Here is a 23,248-nt window from a genome sequence, read left to right as displayed (position 1 = left end):
TGATCAATAAAGATTATCAATATCAAAAGTTTTTACTATTCTCTGTGACTAAAATGAGTGACTGCATTTGTAAAAACTAATCAATGAATGAATAAAGGGTGATAATATAAATTTGGACAGCCTAACTTTTCTTACAATAATTTTTCTGACCCCTAAAATATATTCCATATTTCTAAGATTCTATATTTTTAAAAATATTCATAAAGTACAATTTTTCACAATTATTCCAACAAAAACAAACATGTGGAAAGAGAGAAGAAATAAAAGAGTAAAGGAAGAAAGGAAAGAGAAAGATTAAAACAGAAAAAAATGGCTTTCAGAGTCAAGTGTACATTATTTGGGTATAAACCATATTTAAACACCATTTTCCACTGGTTATAAATATTCAGGGCAAATACTCTGTTTCAACTTATTTAGAAATTACTAACTTGTTTGTAAACAATGAAGATAGGTCATTACCACATTAAACTATCATTTTCTTTTATAACTACAAATAAGTGACAAATTAAATTGAACAATTCAATTATCATACTACTTAAAGCCCACTGAAGATTTTAAGAAATTACTCTCTTCAAGTTTGTTATAATTGAAGATGTTCCATCTTCATCATTCTTGTACTTTTGTCGAACGTTGACTCTCTATAGTAGATCATGTTAATGACACTAGCTAGTAAGATGATAATAGGCTTGTAATGTGAAGAGGACCTTTATTAAATGATACGCTCTGCCATTAAACAGAGATTGACCATTAAAACGAAGTTGGCAGCATACTTAGAGGAGGCTAAAAAACTTTCACACTTTGATTTTTTTTCCCACTGTCACCACAACTCCTTCGCAGCTAAGCAATCTCTACAAATTGGTTGTAGTTCAGTGGATACACAGTTTCAGTTTTGCAAAATGAAACAGTTCTAGAGATCTGTTGCAGAGCCATGTGAAAATACTTCACACTACTCAACTACACACTTAAAAGGATTGAGATGGTAATTTTCATATACTTTTTTACCACATTAAAAAAATAACAAGGGAGAATTCCCTGGTGGTCCAATGGTGGAGACTCCTTGCTGCCAATGCATGGAACGTGGGTTTGATCCCTGATAGGGGAACTAGGCTCCCGTACGTCATGCAGTCAAAAACAAGAATAGTTCAGAATGATCATACAGCTGCCTAAAGGTTTTACTTTGCTCTCATTTAATATCTATTTTATTTAAAAAATTCCTAGATATAGTTCATCCAGTTTCACATCCTACTTTTCCACAAATAGACTCTAAGTGGGAACATGATTCTTCTCAACTAACCTGTAAATTAAAGATATTTGAAGTTTAACATGAGCACCCAGCTGTCTAATCAAGTTCAAAGTTACCACACTTTTCTGGTAGGTACAAAATATCACCAAATGTCAAGAACTCACAAGGACAAATTAGGGGTTGATATTTCCTAGGCAAAACGCAAAGTTTCAAGTTCTTCAGTTCTTTTCCCTTTGTCCTGAGGGTGGCTTTGTTGTTCAGTCACTAAGCCGAATCTGACTCTTTGCAACCCCATGGACTGCAGCACACGAGGTGTCTCTGTCCTCCACTGTGTCCTGGAGTTTGTTCAGATTCATGTCCATTGAGATAGCAATGACATCCAGCCATCTCATCCTCTGTCATCCCCTTCTCCTCCCACCTTCGATCTTTCCCAGCATCAGGATCTTTTCTAATGAGTCTGATGCTCTTCGCATCAGGTGGGCAAGTACTAGAGATTCAGCTTCAGCATCAGCCCTTCCAATGAATATTTGGGGTTGATTTCCTTTAGGATTGACTGGTTTGATCTCCTTGTAGTCCAAGGGACTCTCAAGAGTCTTCTCCAACACCACAGTTCAAAAGCATCACTTCTTTAGTGCTCAGCCTTCTTTATGATCCAACTCTCACATCTGTAGATGACTACTGAGCTACAGTGTAGTTTTGGAAGACAAAGGATGGTCCATTCCTTAAGGGCTTGTAAAACTTTCTAGGTCTTCTATGAGTCAGATTTCACCTGCTCTCCTGTGGCAAGAATCAATCTGAAAATCATAAAATCTCTGACTTTTGTTGCCACCAGACTCGGCAGACTTACTCTAGTTCCCTATATAGTGTCATGGTGTCTTGATTGGACCCAGATTCCTTGTAAATGTTTCTCATCCTTAGAACAGAACTGGATGTACTACCAATTATAATAAAATTTTAGTCAATTCCAAGTAGCTTCTTTGAATAGATCTGAAATGATTTCTACTCAGCTATAACATTCTTTCCTGGAAATTCAGTTGAAGACAGCTCTTAGAAGTTGAATTTCAGCATACTGAACACTGTGTTCTTAATAACATCTTTTTGTGTCTTCCACTCTTTAACGTCTTACATTCCTGCACTTTCAAAAGGGCAACATCACAAGTCTCTCTCTTTAGTTATATGATGCAACATTTTAAATTGAGGACAGTGATTTTTTTTTTTTAGGTTCTTTAGTGAGTATGATTTATATGAATTTTTCTCAGGAAGACTGTTTCCTAGAAGGATATAGAAGTTAATTTAAATGAGAATAAACTTTTTCTTGGATCTTCAGTCCAAAACCCTGTTTCTGAATGGCCTGTATGACCAGACATGGTGTCAGGGAGTAGAAATAAATATGGGAGCTCCTAGATGCCATGATCCAGTCCTGTTCATCCATTTTTGAGCCATCACTGGCCACAAGGTATTGAATTATTTAGCTGCTCACTTTTAATGAAGTTTTTTTCCTCTCAGTGAATGTGAAGTCTTAAAATATATAGGCCTGGTATGATGAGTCACTTGATGCAGAATCTATTATGAGTTAGAAATAAGGGCTGAACAATTTGACTATGATGGGTGTTGCAGACTATCTCAAAGAAGAAAAGCAGTTCTGAAAAAAAAGGTAACATCCTCAGATCAAAGGTAATATTTTAAATATGGTTAACTGTCATATTTTTACTATTCATCATACATGTTCTTGCTGCTGCTGCTGCTAAGTTGCTTCAGTCATGTCCGACTCTGTGTGACCCCATAGATGGCAGCCCACCAGGCTCCCCCGTCCCTGGGATTCTCCAGGCAAGAATTCTGGAGTGGGTTGCCATTTCCTCCTCCAATGCATGAAAGTGAAAAGTGAAAGTCAAGTTGCTCAGTCATGTCCGACTTGTAGCGACCCCATGGACTGCAGCCCACCAGGCTCCTCTGTCCATGGGATTTTCCAGGCAAGAGTACTGGAGTGGGGTGCCAGTTCTTAGGCCACCATTTTTTGGTTATTTTTCTGGTTTTGTTTTTCCAAACTCTCTCAACACAATTAATTGAATGATTTCTCCACTGATTAAAGTCCCTTCTGGGATGAAGTTGTTTATGGATTCTCTATTCTGTCCAATTTTTAATCTAACAGTCCACATGCCATGTGTCCAGTTCTGCACAACATTTTATAACTACTTATGACTATAGTTTATTAAAAATGATAGGGCATTTTGGTAAGTGATAAGAAAAACATTTCCTCACTCTGAGATCATTTTGATCATCATTTTGGTCCTCATATTTATGTCTTCAAAAGATCTTTATGAAGAACTCAGGTAAATAAAATGGCATTTTTATTGCAATAAAATAAATAAACTTCAGGTGCTTTAAATTTATAGAACACACTTTTGTACATATTATCCCATTGGAATTTCACTGGTGTCCTGGAAGTCTTACAATAAAGCTCACCTACTGTGATGATGCTATGGGTCACAGGTGAGTGTGAATTCTTTTTCTTTTTTCTTTTGGCCGTACCATGCCACATGTGGGCTCTTAGTTCCCTGACTGGGAATTGAACCCATACCCTCTGCATTAGAAACATGGAGTCTTAACATCAGGACTGTCAGGGAAGTCCCAAGTGTGAATAGTGGTCCCTTCACTTCCTGGGGCTGCCACATCCGGGAGCTCGTACCTCCCTGGCCTGGTCACTGCCAGCCCAGAGCAATCTCTTTGGTTTACCCCAGCATGCCTTCATTATTTCATGTGTACCATGATGTGTGAAAGGATAACAAGCCTTGTGGGATCACTGCTTCCCACGGTGCAGGGAAAGAGACAGGCTTGAGAAATATAGACTGTAGAAGATGGCAGAGTTGGCTGGGGACAGACAGCATGATTCAACTCTGCATTTCTGATCCTGACACTGATATTCTTTCTCTTATACACTGGTATTTCTCAACTATTGACTTTTCCTTTTTTGCAGAAATGTTCATAGTAAGTTTTTCCAAACAGCTAAAAACAGAAAACAATCTGTTTTTTAAAAGGTGAATGGTTAAGCAAAATATGATATATTCATACCAAAGAAGCACTCCAGTTCATTTTCTCAGTCGTGTCCGACTCTTTGCGACCCCATGGACTGCAGCACACCAGGTTTCCTTGTCTATACCAACTCCTGGAGCTTGCTCAAACTCATATCCATCGAGTCGGTGATGCCATCCAACCATCTCATCCTCTGTCATCCCCTTCTCCTCCTGCCTTCAATCTTTCCCAGTGTCGGGGTCTTTTCAATGAGTCAGTTCTTTGCATCACGTAGCCAAAGTATTGGATATTCAGCTTCAGCATCAGTACTTCCAATGAATATTCAGGACTGATTTCCTTTAGGATTGACTGGTTGGATCTCCTTGCTGTCCAAGGAACTCTCAAGAGTCTTCTCCAACACCACAGTTCAAAAGCATCAATTCTTCACTGCTCACCCTTCTTTATGGTTCAACTCTCACATCCATACATGACTACTGGAAAAACCATAGCTTTGACTAGATGGTCCTTTGTCAGCAAAGTAATGCCTCTGCTTTTTAATATGCTGTCTAGGTTGCTCATAACTTTTCTTCCAAGGAGCAAGCGTCTTTTAATTTCATAGCTGCAGTCATGATCTGCAGTGATTTTGGAGCCCCCAAATATAAAGTCTATCACTATTGCCATTGTTTCCCCATCTATTTGCCATGAAGTGATGGGACCAGATGCCATGATCTTCATTTTTTGAATGTTGAGCTTTAAGCTAACTTTTCCACTCTCCCCTTTCATTTTCATCAAGAGGCTCTTTAGTTCCTCTTCACTTTCTGCCATAAGGGTGGTGTCATCTGTGTATCTGAGGTTATTGATATTTCTCCTGGCAATCTTGATTCCAGCTTGTACTTCATCCAGCCAGGCATTTCACATGATGTACTCTGAATATAAGTTAAATACGCAGGGTGACAATATACAGTCTTGACATACACCTTGCCCAATTTGGAACCAGTCTGTTGTTCCATGTCTGGTTCTAACTGTTGCTTCTTGACTTGCATACAGGTTTCTCAGGAGGCAGGTAATGTGGTCTGGTATTCCCATCTTAGGAATTTTCCATAGTTTGTTGTGATCCACACAGTCAATGGCTTTGGCACAGTCAATGAAGCAGAAGTTTTTCTAGAATTATCATGCTTTTTTCTACGATCCAACAGATGTTGGCATTTGACCTCTGGTTCCTCTGCCTTTTCTTTTCTAAATCCAGCTTGAACATCTGGAAGTTCTCAGTTCATGTACTGTTGAAGGCTGATTTGGAGAATTTTGAACATTACTTTGCTAGTTTGTGAGATGAGTGCAATTGTGCAGTAGTTTGAACATTCTTTGGCATCGTGTTTCTTTGGGCTTGGAATGAAAACTGACCTTTTCCAGTCCTGTGGCCACTGCTGAGTTTTCCAACTTTGCTAACATATTGAGTGAAGCACTTTCACAGCATCATCTTTTAGGATTTGAAATAGCTCAGCTGGAATTCCATCATCTCCACTAGCTTTGTTCGTAGTTTGTTCCTAAGGCCCACTTGACTTTGCATTCCAGGATGTCTGGCTCTAGGTGAGTGATCACACCCACTATCGTGGTGATCTGGGTCATTAATACCTATTTGTACAGTTCTTCTGTGTATTCTTGCCACCTTTTCTTAATCTCTTCTGCTTCTGTTAGGTCCATACTGTTTCTGTCCTTTATTGTGCCAATCTTTGCATAAAATATTCCCTTGGTATCTCTGATTTTCTTGAAGAGATCTCTAATTTTCCCATTCTATTGTTTTCCTCTATTTCTTTGCATTATCACTTAGGAAGGCTTTCTTATCTCTCCTTGCTGTTCTTTGGAACTATGCATTCAGATGGGTATATCTTTCCTTTTCTCTTTTGCCTCTCACTTCTCTTCTTTTCTCAGCTATTTGCAAGGCTTCCTCAGACAACCATTTTGCCTTTTTGCATTTCTTTTTATTGGGGTTAGTTTTGATCACTGCCTCCTGCACAATGTTACAAACCTCCTTCCATGTTTTTCACTCTATCAGATCTAATCCCTTGAATCTATTTCTCACTTCCACAGTATAATCATAAGGGGTTTGATTTAGGTCATACCTGAATGGCCTAGTGCTTTTCCCTACTTTCTTCAATTTAAGTCTGACATTTGACAATAAGGAGCTCATGATCTGAACAACAGTCAGCTCCAGGTCTTGTTTTTGCTGACTGTATAGAGTTTCTCCATCTTCAGCTGCAAAAAATATAATCAGTCTGACTTCAGTATTGACCATCCAGTGATGTCCATGTGTAGTCATCTCTTGTGTTGTTGGAAGAGGGTGTTTACTATGACCAGTGTGTTCTGTTAACAAAATTCTGTTAGCCTTTGCCCTGCTTCTACTCAGTAATTAAAAAAAACCAATTTATTAATACACAAAACAATCTAGATAGATTATAAGGAAATTCTGATGAGTGGAAAAAAACCCTAAATCCCAAAAGGATACATACTGTAGGATTTCATTTCTATAACATTCTTGAAATGATAGAGCTATTCAACTATGGTCTGTGATTCAACTATGGTCTATGACTGAGTCAAAGATAGGGGATAGAATCAGTTTATTTAAGTTAGCTACAAAATATAAAATATTCATTGAACTGTAGTATAGCATAGGTGGTAAAAACAAGGACTATGGGGCCACACTGCCTGTGTTTGAATCCTAATTCTATCAATTACTGGCTACGTGTCTTTGGGCAAGTTATTTAACTTCCAGGTACCTCAGTTTCATCATCTCTAAAGTGAAGATAATAATAATTTCTAGCTGGTAGCATTGTTGTAAGGACTCAATGAGTTGATCAAAGTAAAATGCTTAAAACAGTGCCTAGTGTACGGTACGTATCCTTCCTTCACCGTCATGAGTCCATTGTGTGGACTGTGTGCATTGCGTGCACTGGCTTTCTGAGTGAAGAGCCAGGACTTACTCTCCAGCGTGGTGGGTGCCATCTTTGCTTGTTGGTCCTGGGGCAGCTGGCAAGAACAGCTGAGCAATTGCTGAATGATTCCTGGACTCATTTGCTTAAAGTCCTCCTTAGAAATGGGTGAAAGCTTGTTCTGTAGAAATATGTTCACCAACTGCCCAGCAGAGAAGCAAGTCTGTAGGAGGCAGAACATACATTGTTACCAACCTCAGCACTGGACCAAATTCACCATCAACTACCATCCAGGAGGGATCAGGACTAAACTGGAAGGGTTCAAGTCAACACATGAAACCATTACTACATGTGCTTCCCTGCAATCTTCTGTCTATACATAATTCTTGAGGATTGCTTTTCAGCTCTGATTCAAGCCGCTGTATCTCACTTTCATTCTGAGTATTGTGTAGTAGGAGTTTTGCACATATTTTTCTTTCCTGAAAAGAGATGTACAGTGTTTTACAATGTGCTGGATGGTGTACTAACCAGCAGCCTAAGCAAGCCTTAAGACTCTTGTTGGGGGCATGGCTTTGTATTATTAATGAAGTTAAAACTTTATAGGATAAAAAGGAGCTCTGGAGGAATAAGATCATTGTCTTTAATATTATCTGATTTAATAAGTCTGTGTCGGCAACATGAATTTTCAAAAGCAATAAAAGTAAAGGTAATATTTTAAAAAGTGAATGCTGTGTCAACTTGCTGGTGTGTGAGCACTAAACGATATGGGGACCCATGTTCTTTGACAGTCCTTCACCACAAAAGCAACTGAAATCATTGTTATTGCCTACAGTTTTCACTAATTTTTATCTATTTTTTCATATTGTATAGGGATATTTATGAAAGAAGTAGCTAAACAATAAATGAAACAGATCTCTAACAACTGCCTGAAAACATTTGTCCACTTCAGAAGTGTTAAGGGCTGACATTTTATGCATCAAAAATTACATTGAAAAGTTTTCATATGTGGATGAGAAGGGTGTGTAGTTTCACTACCACAAACGGATGTCTTCTAATGAAATAAGACCCCAGTGCAAGAGCAGTGTGATCTGAGGTCACAGTAAGGTATCTTTAAAAAAATCAGTGATGTCCAAGGATTGATATGCCATGCTATAGAAAGTAGGGATTTTAAACAAAGACACATGGCTAATCAGAAAATGATGATGTTTGCTGGTTTTTCCCACATACAAATCCTCTGGGGTGATCCCAAAGGTTAAAAAGCTTTATCTTGATTGGGAGACGTTTTGTTGCATGGAACAGAGCCACTCAAACCACCAAACACCCAGAGGAGGATGTATTAAGGTTACAGAGGATGTCTGACAGGGGAAGGACAGCCACATTTTATGAGGAATTCAACTGGAAGCTGGAAAATGAAAACCAAAGATTTTTCTCTATTTCTTCAGGGCTCTGTATTTTCTCCTTTCTGTTTCCCCCTGCAAACATCTATTTCCCTTCATAGTCTGGCCTCTCTCTTTAATAAACACATGGCCAGTTACTTCCCTGGCAGTTCAGTGGTTAAGATTTCACCTCCCAGTGCAAGGGGTGTAGGTTCGATCCCTGCTTGGGGAGATAAGATCCTGTATGCCCCACAGGCAAAAAAAACAAAACAAAAACCAGAAGCAATATTATAACAAATTCAATAAAGACTTTAAAAGAGATCCACATCCAAAAAATCTTTTAAAAAAAAACAAAAACAGGCCGTATAAGCCCCAACCCATTCCATCTACCTGATGCGAAGAGCTGATTCACTAGAAAAGATCCTGATGTTGGGAAAGAGTGAAAGCAAAAGGAGAAGAGGGCGGCAGAGGATGAAATGGCTGGATAGCATCACTGATTCAATGGACATGAACTTGGGTAAACTCTGGGAGATAGTGAGGGACAGGGAGGCCTAGCGTGCTACAGTCCATGAGGTCGCAAAGAGTCAGACATGACTTAGTGACTGAATAGCAACATTATTCATTGTAATAGTATGCTTGTAACTACGAAATACTGTAAATAACTCATATGTTCATAAATAGAAAGAATGAATAAAGTATGCACACATGATGTACTAATAACACACACACACATACACACACAGAAGTCGCTCGATCCTGTCCGACTCTTTGCAACCCCATGGATTGTAGCCCACCAGGCTCCTCGGTCCATGGGATTTTCCAGGCATGAATACTTGAGTGGGTTGCCATTTCCTTCTCCAGGTGATCTTCCTGACCCAGGGATTGAACCCAGGTCTCCCACATTGTAGGCAGACGCTTTACCGTCTGAGCTACCAGGGAAGTCCATCAAAAACACAGAAGAGTAGTAGTAAGTTTCAAAAGGATGTCAGTTGAGATCTTTTATATATGAAATCTCTAATATGGAGTTATAAATAATAAAGATCGCTATGAACTCAAAAAAAAAAAAAAAAGATTGGATTGAGTCTGTAAGTCCTGACAGATCTGATTGTCTCAGCAAGGCCACGGATAGGTTTTCTTGTTACAGTGTTATTTGATTCCATCAGTTTTGCCCCCAAGACAGGAAATGACATCATACTGTTCAAATATGGCTGCTGGACTCAGCCCTGTGGGTGGGGAAGGCATTTCTCAGAAAGATTGGGCAAGAACTCCAAAATGTTTCTACTACAAGAAGCAACAACAGAAAGCTTAATTTGTAAATTTTCCCCCCTTTATCAAAATAATTTACACAAAAGGCAATAGTCTCTTTTGCACTATTTATTAATCATGGAATAGAATCACATCATCATTAAAAATACTGGCAACAATAAAGGGAAACTAACCATAAACATCTTATGATGAATCCTGCATAATAAATATTTTTAATGAAAAATGCCTGACTGGGAAATAAAAGAGTGGAGAAATAGACATGAAGAGAATGCCATGCATCTCTCCCCAGTTCATTGTCAAGGAATTGAATAGTTTCCAGAACACCTTCTTGTAGAGTAAGGTTATTCTATTATAAGCTTCTATGCCCTTGATATTTACTTGCTATTCCTATACTATTTAGGTTACTGTTGCATTACATTTCTTCTGAAATCACTAATACAAATGTCCTTAAAGGTGATTCATTATTTCCTTTAAATTTTGGCAAACTATTTTTAATAAAGAAGAAAATAGAATGAAAATTAGATGATTCAGTCAATAACCTTTAAAATAGCTTTATTCCTTTACCTAAAACTTCAATATACTTGTACACTTGTGTTGATGTCATAAGACCTTTGTGGAAACTTTAAAAACACGTTCTAAAGTGTCACTTCCTGCATTTTAGTTTTGAGAATCACTTGGAGGGCTAGTTAAAAGACAGGATGCTGGCCTCCACAATCAGAGTGTATAATTCAGTAGATTCTGGGGTGGGACCTGAGAATTCAACCAACAAGGTCCCAGGGACAACACTTTGAGACTGACTGGTCCAAATAATACAGGCAGGATCTTCAGATCTAGTCTCTTCCTTTAGGGTCCCCTCAAGAGTCACAAAGAAAGTGAATGTTGAAACAGATAATTGAGAAAGAAGCGCTTTTGTTTATCTTGCATAGTCATCACAGAAGATGACAGTTACTGTTCTTAGAAAATGCATGTCTTAAGTAAGTAATCCCTAAATTTTAAGAAATAACCTTCATTATTTATGCAAATAGGGTCTCCATCAGACAAATGAGTTCCCTTCCTAAGAAGAGCTGGCCCTGAAGGAATATTTAAAAAGACCTCACAAACAAGGATTAATACAGGCATCAACTTGTTACCTTTAGTGAATATACTGTGAGTTTAAAATAACTTTAATTGATGCCTTTACTATGTGGCCTAATTACTAGAAATTGACTTTTTAAAATATATCATAGCAAAAATATGCAATACTGCCCAATCATGTATTAATAACTTACAGGAACAACAGTCACTATTGTTAGAAATGTTTACAGAATTTTACTCTTTCAATATACAGATTTGTGCTTAATAGGAATAATAACTCATCCAAGATACAAATAAAAAGTAGTCTTATTTTCCTTAAATCAACATTTATTAAACAATAGCATAGTTGTTAAGAGCACAGAATATGCAATGGGACAACTTATGTATATATCCTCAGTTTCTGTGAACTGAATCAACTACTTATTAGTTCCATGACTCAATTTCCTCATCGGTAGGATGGAATCATTTAACCTAACCTCATACGGCTGTTGTAATAACTAAATGAAGAAATGCAAGGGAAACTTCAGTGTCTAATACATAGTATTCATTTACTCATTAAATATAAGCCATTATCATGGAATATCAATTTTCCAAGATTTTAAATGATAAGGGCAGAGAAGGTTTCTATGTGTAACAGAGTCTGAAAAATGCTGAATTCAATAAGACTAAAGAATTTTATTTACTGCAGGACCTCCCCAGGCATGTTAATATGCTACAGTGCAATAGATATCTCTATTTCCCAAACAGATTTGACAATAACACCCTTTTTAAAGAATTATCACAGGACTTCCCTGGCAGTCTAGTAGTTAAGGCCCTGCCCTTCTAATGGAGAGGGTATGAGTTCACTCCCTGGTTGGGGAACTAAGATCCCACATGCCATGAGGCAAGGCCAAAAAGAAAAAAGTATTATCCAGATTTCCCTGGTTGCCTAGTGATTAAGAATCTGTCTGCAGATGCATGGGACACAGGTTTGACACTTGGTCTGGGAACTTAGGTCCCACATGCCACAGGGCAACTAAGCCTGTGTGCCACAACCACTGAATCTGCAGGCCCTAGATCCTGTGCTCCACAAGAGAAGCCACGGCAATAAGAAGGCCATGCACCACAACTACAGAGTAGCCCCTTCTCGCTGCAACTAGAGAAAGCCCTAGTGCAGCAAAAAAGACCTAGCGCAGCCAAATAACAAACAAACAAGACAAACAAAAACAAGTATTACCTAGTAGACTAATGAATGTACTTTGGAACACAACTTCAGGAAGTAAGAATAAGAATATATTTATAGGTCCATATATCACCTTTTCTTAAAAACCTTCTTAGTGCCACCTACTACACAAATATTTCTCTGTTGCTCACAATCCAAAGTAATCTCATCATAATCCAATCCAAATTTGAAGCATTCATTCATGATTGTTTTTATATGTCTATATCTATCCACTATCCTGGTAGCTCCATAGGAGCTGTGCCTGTTTTTGTTCAGTTCTTTACCCCTAGTGCACACAATGGTGAATGATAAATGGTTGCATGTTTACTGAATTATTCATGAATTCAGTATGGAGGAAAGAGTAATATATACCATTCTCCTAAATATTTTGGCTTCAAGCTTTAAATCTGCAGAGATCTACTTGTAAAAGGAAAAAACCCTGACTACATGGTGGAAATAGAATATTTTACATTTAAGGAAATCTACATTACCCTTGAAGTTTTCTACACCCCTTAGAGAATGGTCACAGTTGCTTCCTTTGACAGTACAACAGTACAAGAGGAATAATGACAATACCTGATCCCAGGAAATTGGACCATCTTCTGATTCTGGGTCCATGGATACAGATAGATTAGAGTAGTCTCCATCATGAATTGTTAGGCTGTTTTGTTTCCTTCTAAACTGATGGATTTTATCTTTTCTGATACAGGTACTTTTAGTCCAGAGAGTGTTGAGGAGCTTGTCTAGTTCTAGAAATTTCATACAAAATTTGGTGTCAGAATAAAGACAAGCCAGTTTCAGAATAATCACAATTTCACATGGCCACAGCATAGATATGTTACTAAGTAAATTTCCAAGTTCTAATGAAAATCCAAGAAATTATTCTGAATAAGAATGAAGAACATTTATACTTCACATGGATATTGATTCCCTTATAACATCTTGCCTAAGCTTTAGAGCTGAACCTGATGAAATGGGCAATTCCATCAATGGAGTGCCTTCTGGTAAGTCAACTAATTCTTTTTCTAGGTGTTCCCTATAAAAATGAAAACAAAAGATGAAACTGAATTAATCCTTAGAAACTCTATTCACTTTAAGCACCATACATCCTTAGTACATTAACTATGATTTTAAAGTAAAGTCAATCTAATTATATCCTCTTAAATGTTTAATGTGGAAAGAGGAATTGAAAAGAAGCTGAGATTGTAGGGGCAAAATAGACCTCGTTTTCTAAGGCAGCTGTGGTATGGTTGTCAGTTTATAGATTGCAGCTTAGTTTCCCTTGCTACAATGTAGGCTTTTAAAAATTGATTGACACAGAGAATAACTGAATAAATATAATGGTGAATTTCTTCAGATTTATTCATCTTCTTACTTGTAAAAATATATTTCTGGTATTTTCTAAATGTTACCATCAGTATTAGGAAAATTACAAGCTAGAGTTGCTACAATGTTTTATTTTAAATGGCCAGTTTAAAAAAAAATTGTTTTGAGACCTGCAAAGTAACGGGGAAAGTGGGACCCAGACTTGGGCGAAAAAGCAGTCAATAAATATGCCCCTGAGATTTCCCAGATGTTGGATTTAGCAGACAAAGACTTCAAAGCAGCGATCATGAGTATGTTCAAGGAACTAAAGAAAATAATATTTGAGAAATTAAAGGAAAGTGTAAGAATAATAAGCTAACAAACAGCAACTTTTAATCAGGAGATCAAAATTATATAAAGTCTAAATGGAAATTCTGGACTAGAAGAATCAGTTCAGTTCAGTTCATTTCAGTCGCTCAGTCGTGTCCGACTCTTTGTGACCCCATGAATCGCAGTATGCCAGGCCTCCCTGTCCCTCACCAACTCCCTGAGTTCACTCAGACTCACGTCCATCGAGTCAGTGATGCCATCCAGCCATCTCATCCTCTGTCGTCCCCTTCTCCTCCTCCCCCCAATTCCTCCCAGCATCAGAGTCTTTTCTAGAATAAGTGAAATGAAAAATTCACAGCAGCATGTTGGGATTGCAGAAAAAACAATTACTGAATTGAAGATAAATTAATAGAAATAATCTACTCTGAAGAACAGAAAGAGAAAAAAGAACAAGTCTCAGAGACCTATGGGAAACAGCAAGTACACTGACCTATATGCAATGGCAGGCACTTGGAGAGGAGAGAGAGAAAGAAGTAGAAAAAAATAGTGAAGAAAATAATGGTTAAAAACATTCTCAATTTGGTGTAAAACCTTGATATACATGTTCAATAAGTTCATCAGACATCAAATAGGATAAATATAAAAAACAAGTCAAATACAAAGCTATATCTTGAAAGTAGTAATGGAAAACTGACTCATCACATACAAAGGAGCATCAATACAATTAACAGGTAACTTATCATCGTAACAATGGAGGCCAGAAAGCAGTGGAATAAGATATTCAAAATGCTGAGAGAAATAACTGTCAATTAAGAATTTAATACCCAGCATAACAACTCTTCAAAAACAAAAGTGAAATAAAATTATTCCCAGATAAACAATGAATGGTGAATTTACTGACAGCAGACCTGTCTTACAAGAAAGACTAAGTGAAGTTATTTAGACTAAAAAGAAATGACCAGAATGGTAAATTGAGTCCACAGGAAGAAATGTAAATATATGGATTAATATAAAAGACTATAATAAATACTTTTAATCATATGTTCTCTAAACTCAATGAGGAAACACTAGAAGCTTTTCTTTCAAGGTCAAAAACATGGTAAGGGTTCATTCTCAAAATATCCACCATTATATTGAGGTTATTAACTAATATAATCAGGTAACAAAGAAAATAGAGACACAGAATTGAAAAAGAAGAGGCAAATCTATATCTATTTGGTGATAGTTTAATTATATATCTGAAAACTCTAAATAATTAGGGCAAAAATAAAATGAAAGATTTAATCATGGAGTGAGTTACAAAATTAATCTAAAAAAAATCCCTAACCTTCATATGGACAAACAAAAACCAGTTAGAAGCTATAATGAAAGAGAGGACCCCAGTTAAGAGATACAAAAAGAAAGTTAAATGCCTAGGTATAAAAGTACCAGGAAATGTCTAAAACCTGTGTGAGGGAAACAATAAAACACTCCACAAAATAGACATGTAAACATGAACAAATAGGAAGACATACTATGGGATTTAAAAATGTAACATCTTGTAAATATCATTTCTAAGTTAGTTTATAATTTTTTCACAATTAGAATAGTATTATCACAAGGTTTTTATCCCTCAGAATTTAACAGTTAGGTGATATTTGTCAGTAAGAATGAACAAGCCAGGAAAACCCTGAAAAGAAGAGCAATGAAGAAGGCTAGCTCTACCAGAAATTAAAATATACTATAAAGCTGGTACACATAAAACAGCACAGTCCTGGCACATTTCTCCAACAAAAAGAAACTGCCACAAAATATAGTGGAGGGGAAGGCCATGACACCTTGAAAAAAACTTCAATGACATATCAACAATTCACATTTTATAGACCTTATTTAGATCCTAGTTCAATAAAAAATGAAAATATTTTTTAAAAGCTGAAAAATATGAACATGATAGAATCATTCACTTTTTTAGTTGCGATACTGCTAATAGATGCTTTTTAAAAAAAGCCTTCTCTTCTAGAGATTCATACAGAAATACCAACAGGTTGATGATTTGCTTCAAAATAATCAAGTACTGAGTGCTGAAGAATTGATGTTTTTGAACTGTGGTGTTGGAGAAGAGTCTTGAGAGTCCCTTGGACTACAAGGAGATCAAATCAGTGAATTCTAAAGGAAATCAATCCTGAATATTCATTGGAAGGAATGATGCTGAAGTTGAACCTCCAATACTCTGGCCACCTGATGCAGAGAGCCAACTCATTGGAAAAGACCTGATGCTAAGAAGGATTGAAGGCAGGAGGAGAAGGGGATGACAGAGGACAAGATGGTTGGAGGGCATCACCAACTCAATGGACATGAGTCTGAGCAAGGTCCAGGAGATGCTGAAGGACAGGGAAGCCTGGAGTGCTAGAGTCTGTGGGGTCGCAAAGAGGTGGACTGAGCAACTGAGCAACAATAATCAAGTAATGGGAGAGAATGGAGGGACGTATAAAATAAGATAATCCAGATTGCTGTTGCTTGTTGAGGCAGGGACTGTGTACATGGGAGTTCATTGTTTTATTGTTTCTACTTTTATTTATATTTGACAATCTCTATGATAAAAACATTAAAAAAAAAACCCACGTAAAAGTAGCAAACTTGTGCTCCTCCTACTCCAAAATGCAGTCAGTGTCAGTAGGGCCCTAGCTCAGAGGCAGCTGTTAGAAAAAATGCCTCAGGGCCTCTGGAACAAGCATTTAATTGTACTGAGATGGGAGGGAATTCTGAGTTCTCAAATGCAAACGTGGCTGCTTTGTGCCCAAACGAGTGATACTGAACATCTGTCACAAACATTATGTGGGTTTTTTATCCCAGGTCCATGATGGCTTCATGTGCAGACAGCTCGCCTGGATCTTACAGTACAGCTTGCCTCCAACCGTATTCTGTACTCCAGTGTCGAGCCTTCAAAGTGGCACAAATTTTTATTTGAAAAGTGGAGTAATTGCATTCCTTTGGTTGACATGGAAACTGTCCTGCTAAAACTCAGTCATCCAAAATCTGAATTTCGTAATCCCTGTTTCCCATATCAAAATCATTCTCAGCACAGCACGCTTTCCCCTGGTCTCTGTCCTAGTGATGGCAGCTAGGAAACACAACTGACTGGTACTTCAGCTTTCATCTTATTAAAGATTTTTTTCCTTTTTTTAAAAAATTAGTTTATTTTTAATTGAAGGATACACTGCTTTACAATATTGTATTGATTTCTGCCATACATCATCGAGAATCAACCATAGGAATACATATGTCCCCTCCCTCCAACCTCCTACCCATCCCACGTCTCCAGGTTGTCCCAGAGCACTGGGTTGAGCCCCTGAGTCATACAGCAAATTCCCACTGGCCACCTATTTTACATATGGTAATGCATATGTTTCCATGCTACTCTCTCCATTTGTCCCATTCTCTCCATCCCCCTCTGTGTTCACAAGTCAAATCAAGAGTCCTCAACCTTCAGGATCTAATGCCTGAGGTGGAGCTGAGGTTTAATAATAATAGAAATAAAGCGCACAACAGATGTAATGCCCTTGAATTATCCTTACATCATCCCCTTCCCCTGGTCCATGGAAAAACTCTCTTTCACGAAACAGTGCCTGGTGCCAGAAAGGTTGGGGACTGCTGGCTTTAAGCATATAAAATGAATTACAGAAAAACACATCTGTCATTCAATTGGTTATACAAACAAGTCAGGGAAAGTTCTGTGCAGATTTGGATGACTCCTAGCCCTTGATCCCTTTCAGAGTTGGAAGATTTATCTAGATCATGAGTGTGCTGCTGGCGTCTTGGAAAATTTGTATTTCTCTTCTGTGTTGTGACTTCCCAAGAGGAAATATGTTGGCAAAAGCACCAGCTATGAAGTGACACACCAAGTCCCCCTGGTGTGCCCAGAAAGCAGGGCGTTCTAATGCAGATGAAAAAATTAAGTCATTTCACTCTTAATGTCTTGTCGAGTACAAAGAAATGTGTGAAACACACATTCTGATTTCATTCCACGATGTCCTATTTTATTCTCAGATCCCTAAAATGCTGGCAGTCACAAATGCAGCCAGGCCACATATTTTACAATGCTTTTGTTTAACACGACACGACTTACTTTTATGGTTCCAAGAAAACTGCTAGCAAGCCTCTTGCAACATTTGGAATACCCTTTTATCCTTCTACACAAGCAGTCCCCAACCTTTTTGGCACTAAGAAGCAGTTTTGTGGAAGACAATTTTTCCAGGGACCAGGTGGTGGGGAGTTGGGGGGAAGAGAGGTGGGAGAGAGGGGGTGGTTTTGAAATGATTCAAACACATTACATTTATTGTACATTTTATTTCTATTATTTTATTACATCAGGTCCTGAAATCATCAGGCATTAGATCCTGGAGGCTGGAGACCTTTGTTCTACAAGATACTTTGTCACCTATTGCCCAGCATTTTATACCAAAAGAGACAGTACTACTAGGGTGCCCTCATTTGCAAAGTCATATCTGACTCATAGTGACCCCACAGACTGTAGCCCACCAGGCTCCTCTACCCATGGGATTTCCCAGGTAAGAATATTGGAGTGGGTTGCCATTTCCTCCTCCAGGGGGTCTTCCCGACCCAGGAATCGAACTTGCATCTCCTGCATTGGCAGGCAGATTCTTTACCACTGAGCCACCTAGGACGTCCCAATTAGTACTAGTAACAGATCATAAAAATCTCTCCTTTCAACTCTCTACCCACAATTTCATCATCCCTGCTCAAGGGTGCTGAGTTTTTGTTTTTGTTTTTGTTTTTTTTTTGCCTTATCACCCCACAGATGTCATAGCATGCTTGCCCTGACAAGGCCCCCTGGGCTGTCTCACTACAAGCTGAGATAAAAAGGGTGTTTAAAACATACCTGAACAAACTCGGTCACCACAATGCTTCCGCCTTTGTTTTTGGCACAGTTTATATTTAGCAGGTGTGACTTGGAAATGAAATTCATGAAAAGCATCTTTACCTGATAGGTGAAGAGTATTCGTACTATTCAAGGCACTGAAAATGTATTCTGTAAAATAGTCTGGGGGAGGCAAGTTTCTTGGTCCCAGACAAACACCTTGGAGGGACAGAGCAATGATTGTCGCTGCCAACTGGGGAAGAGTGTTTTCATCGGCACCATCACTGCTTAGGATTCCAGATTTTTTCTGCAGCACTTTGGTTTCCATACACTGAAATCAGACACAAAGTAAAAAGGAAATGTTAACTTCCGAAGCTATTCTGATTAGAAAATCTCTAGGGACTTCCCTGATGGTTCAGTTGTTGAAAATCTGCCTGCCAATGCAAAAGACACAGGTTCAACCCCTGGTCTGGGAAGATTCCACCTGCCATGGGGCAACTAAACTTGGGCACCACAGCTGCTGAGCCCTCAGGCCCTAAAGTCTGTGCCCCACAACATGAGAAGTCACTGCAATGAGAAACCCACACATGCACTGCAACAAAGACCCAGTACAGCCAAAATAAATAAAAAAAAGAAAAGAACATCTGGTGGCTCAGACCGTAAAGAATCCACCTGCAGTGCGGGAGACCTGAGTTTGATCCCTGGGTTGGGAAGATCCCCTGGAGAAGGGCATGACAATCCACTCTTGCCTGGAGAATTCTATGGACAGAGAGACCTGATAGGCTACAGTTCATGGGGTTGCAAAGAGTGGAACACGACTGAGCAACTAAACACAGCACAGCACATCCTAGCATCATTTTCTAGTCTCAGATAGAACTCTATCTGGAAAATATTTGTTTCTTTCATCTGCCATGACACTGAATTTTTCAACTCCCATCTCAGTGGTTCTTACCTATCTAATCTTTCTCATTATTCATCTAAAGATGCGTTTTCTCCAATGAGACTCTTGCCCTGACTACTTATGAAACAGGAGGGACATGACATAAACTGATTCGAATCAAATATGTCCAAGATGGTGGATAAGTCAACTTTCTCTAGAACTTGAGCCCCAGTATATACTCACTGTCACACTCAGCAAGTTGAGTGGCACACCCACAGTTGCCACGACAGTTCTAAGGCAGGTCAAAAAGTGGGCAGTGGCCCAATTCCTGGAAATTTCTACCCCTTCCCCAAAATAGCTGGACTACTCCTTCCATTCATTAGTCTATGAATTCATTTATTAGTCTATGAAATTACCCAGCCCTCTAAAAACTGACAACCCCACACCCTGGTGCCTATATTCTCAGATGGCCCACACTGTGGCGTATATTTCTCTCTAAATAAATCCACTTCTTAACTATCACTTTGTCTCTCACTGAATTCTTTCTGTGATGAGACCTCAAGAATCTGAGCTTCATTAGTCCTGAGAACAGGTGTGATCTCAATTAAAATAGCATACGTCTAAGTCCCAATCTGAGGTGCACAGTTTAACTTTCATTCTTTCAACTGGTCAACTGTTTTTCTCCAGCTTCAAGTACAGCCTGAAAGCTGATAACATTCAAATCTATATTCCTGACCTTGACTTCAAGCTGACTCTGCTGTCTTATATGATCACAGAGCATGCTCCCTTTCATATCTGCCTTCAACTACTTGGTTCAGCTTCCTCCTTACCAACCAAAACTTACTCCAGCCATAGGCTAGTGATGACATGGATTCTCTTTTCATTCCCAAAGAGAGGTTCTTCCCAATGGTAAGATACGAAGAGAAGAAGAAGGATCCAAAACAAAAATCTGGGTCATCAGCCATCTCACAATTTTTATAAATAATAAGTGAATCTACTAGCTGAATCAGTATCAAGTGGATGTTTGTGCGTGTGTGTGCTCAATCACTCAGTTGTGTCCAACTCTTTGTGACCCCATGGACTGTATCCCACCAGGCTCCTCTATCCATGGAATTTTCCAGGCAAGAATACTGGAGTGGGTTGCCATTTCCCTCTCCAGGGGATCTTCCTGACCCAGCGACTGAACTCCTGTCTCCTGCATCTCCTGCATTCACAGGCAGATACGTTATTGCTGAGTATCCTGGGAAGAGGGGAGCATGGTGAAGGCCAAAGGTTTACTGGCATGTAATGGAGTTTGCCCTATATCCTAAAATCAACTGGAAGCCAAAGGAGAATTTTGAGCAAGGGATTGGAATAGGGCTACAGGTCTAGTGTGTTTTGATGAATTCACTCTGGCTACATGGTGGAGAACAAGTAGACTGGAAAGGGAGTCAGTGATTCCTAGAAGCACAGTTGGAAGACTATTACAGTAATCCAGGTAAAAAACAGTGATGGTGATAATTGGAGAAAAGTCATCAGGTTATGACTATGCTATTTCAGGAGGAAATAGCAGTAGAACTTGGAGATATATTAGATATAAAGGTGGAAGAAAATTAGAAAATAAAATTTCTAGTTGGGCCTTTATCTGCTGACCTATGAAGTGACACATGAAGACTGGGTCTCGCTGGGTTGACTTATGGGTATTTTAAGTATGAGGTGCCTTTACCATATCCTTAAAGAAAAGATGCTGAATAGCTTATGTGGGTCTGGAGTTCACAGGAGTGTCTGGGATGGAGATACACTCTTGTGAGTCATCTTTAACTATAGATGTGCTACCCTGGAGGAAGCACAGGGAATGACAGGGGCTAAGATCATGCCTGAAAGAGCATTAATGCTTAAAATCTAGACACAGTGAACATAGGGCTGTTTTTGAATTGGCAGGTTTTTTTAGGTAAATAGTACGGGTGTTGCTAGATCATTTGGCAGGTAAATAGTACGGGTGTTGCTAGATCATTTGGCAGTTCTATTTTTAATTTTTTGAGGAAGCTTCATTCTGTTTTCCATAGTGGCTGCAGCGCTATAGGTAAGATATGGAAGAAACCTAAACATCCATTGATTGATGAATAGATAAAGAAGATGTGGTATATACGTATATACCCAATGGCTCAGCAGGTAAAGAATCTTCCTGCAATGTAGCAGATACATGATATGCAGGTTTAATCCTTGGGTCAGGAAGATCCCCTGGAAGAAGAGATGGCAACCCACTCCAGTATTCTTGTTTGAAAAGTCCCATGGACAGAGGAGCCTAGTGCCCTACAGTCCATGGGGTCACAAAGAGTCAGACAACAACTGAACATGTATGCATGTATACATATACAAAGGAACATAATGCAGCCATAAAAAAGAATGAAATCTTGCCATTTGCAACAAAATGGCATTATGCTAAGTGAAATAAATTAGGAGGCCAAGGACAAACACTATATAACCTCATTTTATATGGAATCTAAAAAACAAGTGAACCAAACAAAATGGAAACAAACTTATGGAAAGAGAGAGCAAACTGATGGCTGCCCTAGGAGATGGAGTGGGAGATTGGGTGAAATAGGTAAAGGGAAATAAGAGGTGCAACTTCAAGTTATAAAATAAATTATGGAGATAAAACATATAGCATAGGAATGAAAAAAAATCTACACAGAGAAAGAGAGATGAGCCTGCATAGGTGAAAATGGGGGTCAGAGAGAAAGAAAAACAGGAATGTGCAGCATCACACAAGCCAAAGTCGAGACTATTTCATGAGCTACATAAGCAACATCAAAGAAAGGACAGGTTCAGGAATAGAAATAATTACTTTCCATTTTAATATTGAATTTCAAGGGCCAAGGAAATAGCCAATGGAGAATTTTGAAAGGCAGGTGTTTATATGAGTTGATGGCTCAAAAGAGAGATCTGGACTGGTATGCAGCAGAACTGAAGGTCATCAGTGTTTGGGAGTGCTTGGCATTGTGTGAGTGAAGTGAGTGAAAGTCACTCAGTCGTGTCTGATTCTTTGTGACCCCATGGACTATACAGTCCATGGAATTCTCCAGACCAGAATACTGGAGTGGGTAGCCTTTCCCTTCTTGAGGGGATCTTCCCAACCCAGTTATCAAACCCTGGTCTCCCGCATTGCAGGCAGATTCTTTACCAGCTGAGCTACAAGGGAAGCCCAGCTTAAGGGATGGCAGGTCACATTCATCCTTCAAAGGAATAGCTGGACAAGTGAGAAGAAAACCAAGAGATGGGTGTGATGGAAATGGGAGAAAAAAACATGAAATGGGGGATGACAGAAATCAATGAGTGACAGGATTTCCCCAGTGGTCCCGTAGTTAAGACTTCACTTTTGAATGCAGGGGACACAGGTTCAATCTCTAGTCAGGGAACTAAAATCCTACGTGCCATATTGTGTTAGTCTCTCAGTCGTGTCCAACTCTTTGCCATGGTGCCCCTCATGGCTCAACTTTGGTTTTCCCTCTCCTCACTATATTCTTGTTACTTGAGATGCACTCACAATGCCAAGCACTCCCAAACACTGATGACCTTCAATTCTGCTGCATACCAGTCCAGATTTTTCTTTTGAGCCATCCACTCATACAGACAGACCTCATAGACTATAGTGTGCCAGGCTCCTCTGTCCATGGGATTCTCCAGGCAAGAATACTAGAGTGGGTTGCCATTTCCTTCTCCAGGGGATCTTCCCAACCCAGGGATCAAAACCACATCTCTTATGTCTCCTGCATTGGCTGCATGCTGCGTGGTACATG

General features: G+C 38.9%; 1 protein-coding gene across 10 annotated transcripts in view; it reads right to left on the bottom strand.

The window, feature by feature from the left end:
* The window catches only part of SLC39A12 (solute carrier family 39 member 12), an 85,888-nt gene that overhangs the window by 44,638 nt on the left and 18,002 nt on the right, over window positions 1–23,248 (bottom strand). For 6 of the 10 annotated variants that reach the window (XR_008701478.1, XM_055543941.1, XM_055543940.1 and 3 more), the window contains exons 6-8: window positions 18,611–18,920; window positions 12,673–12,845; window positions 7,231–7,402 (exon numbers count right to left, since the gene is read on the bottom strand). Coding sequence is in view for 9 of the 10 variants with exons in the window: in XM_055543941.1 (XP_055399916.1) it covers window positions 7,231–7,402; window positions 12,673–12,845; window positions 18,611–18,920 (655 nt within the window). In the remaining variant the exon portion in view is untranslated. The remainder of the gene's footprint in view (window positions 1–7,230; window positions 7,403–12,672; window positions 12,846–18,610; window positions 18,921–23,248) is intronic. The other 4 variants (XM_055543942.1, XM_055543945.1, XM_055543948.1 and 1 more) reach the window with 3 other exon arrangements.

This window comes from Bubalus kerabau, chromosome 13, assembly GCF_029407905.1.
Source record: "Bubalus kerabau isolate K-KA32 ecotype Philippines breed swamp buffalo chromosome 13, PCC_UOA_SB_1v2, whole genome shotgun sequence".
NCBI classification, from domain to species: domain Eukaryota; kingdom Metazoa; phylum Chordata; class Mammalia; order Artiodactyla; family Bovidae; genus Bubalus; species Bubalus kerabau.
The sequence above is the reverse complement of the archived record's forward strand: the minus strand, read 5'-3'. Positions and strand labels throughout refer to the sequence as shown.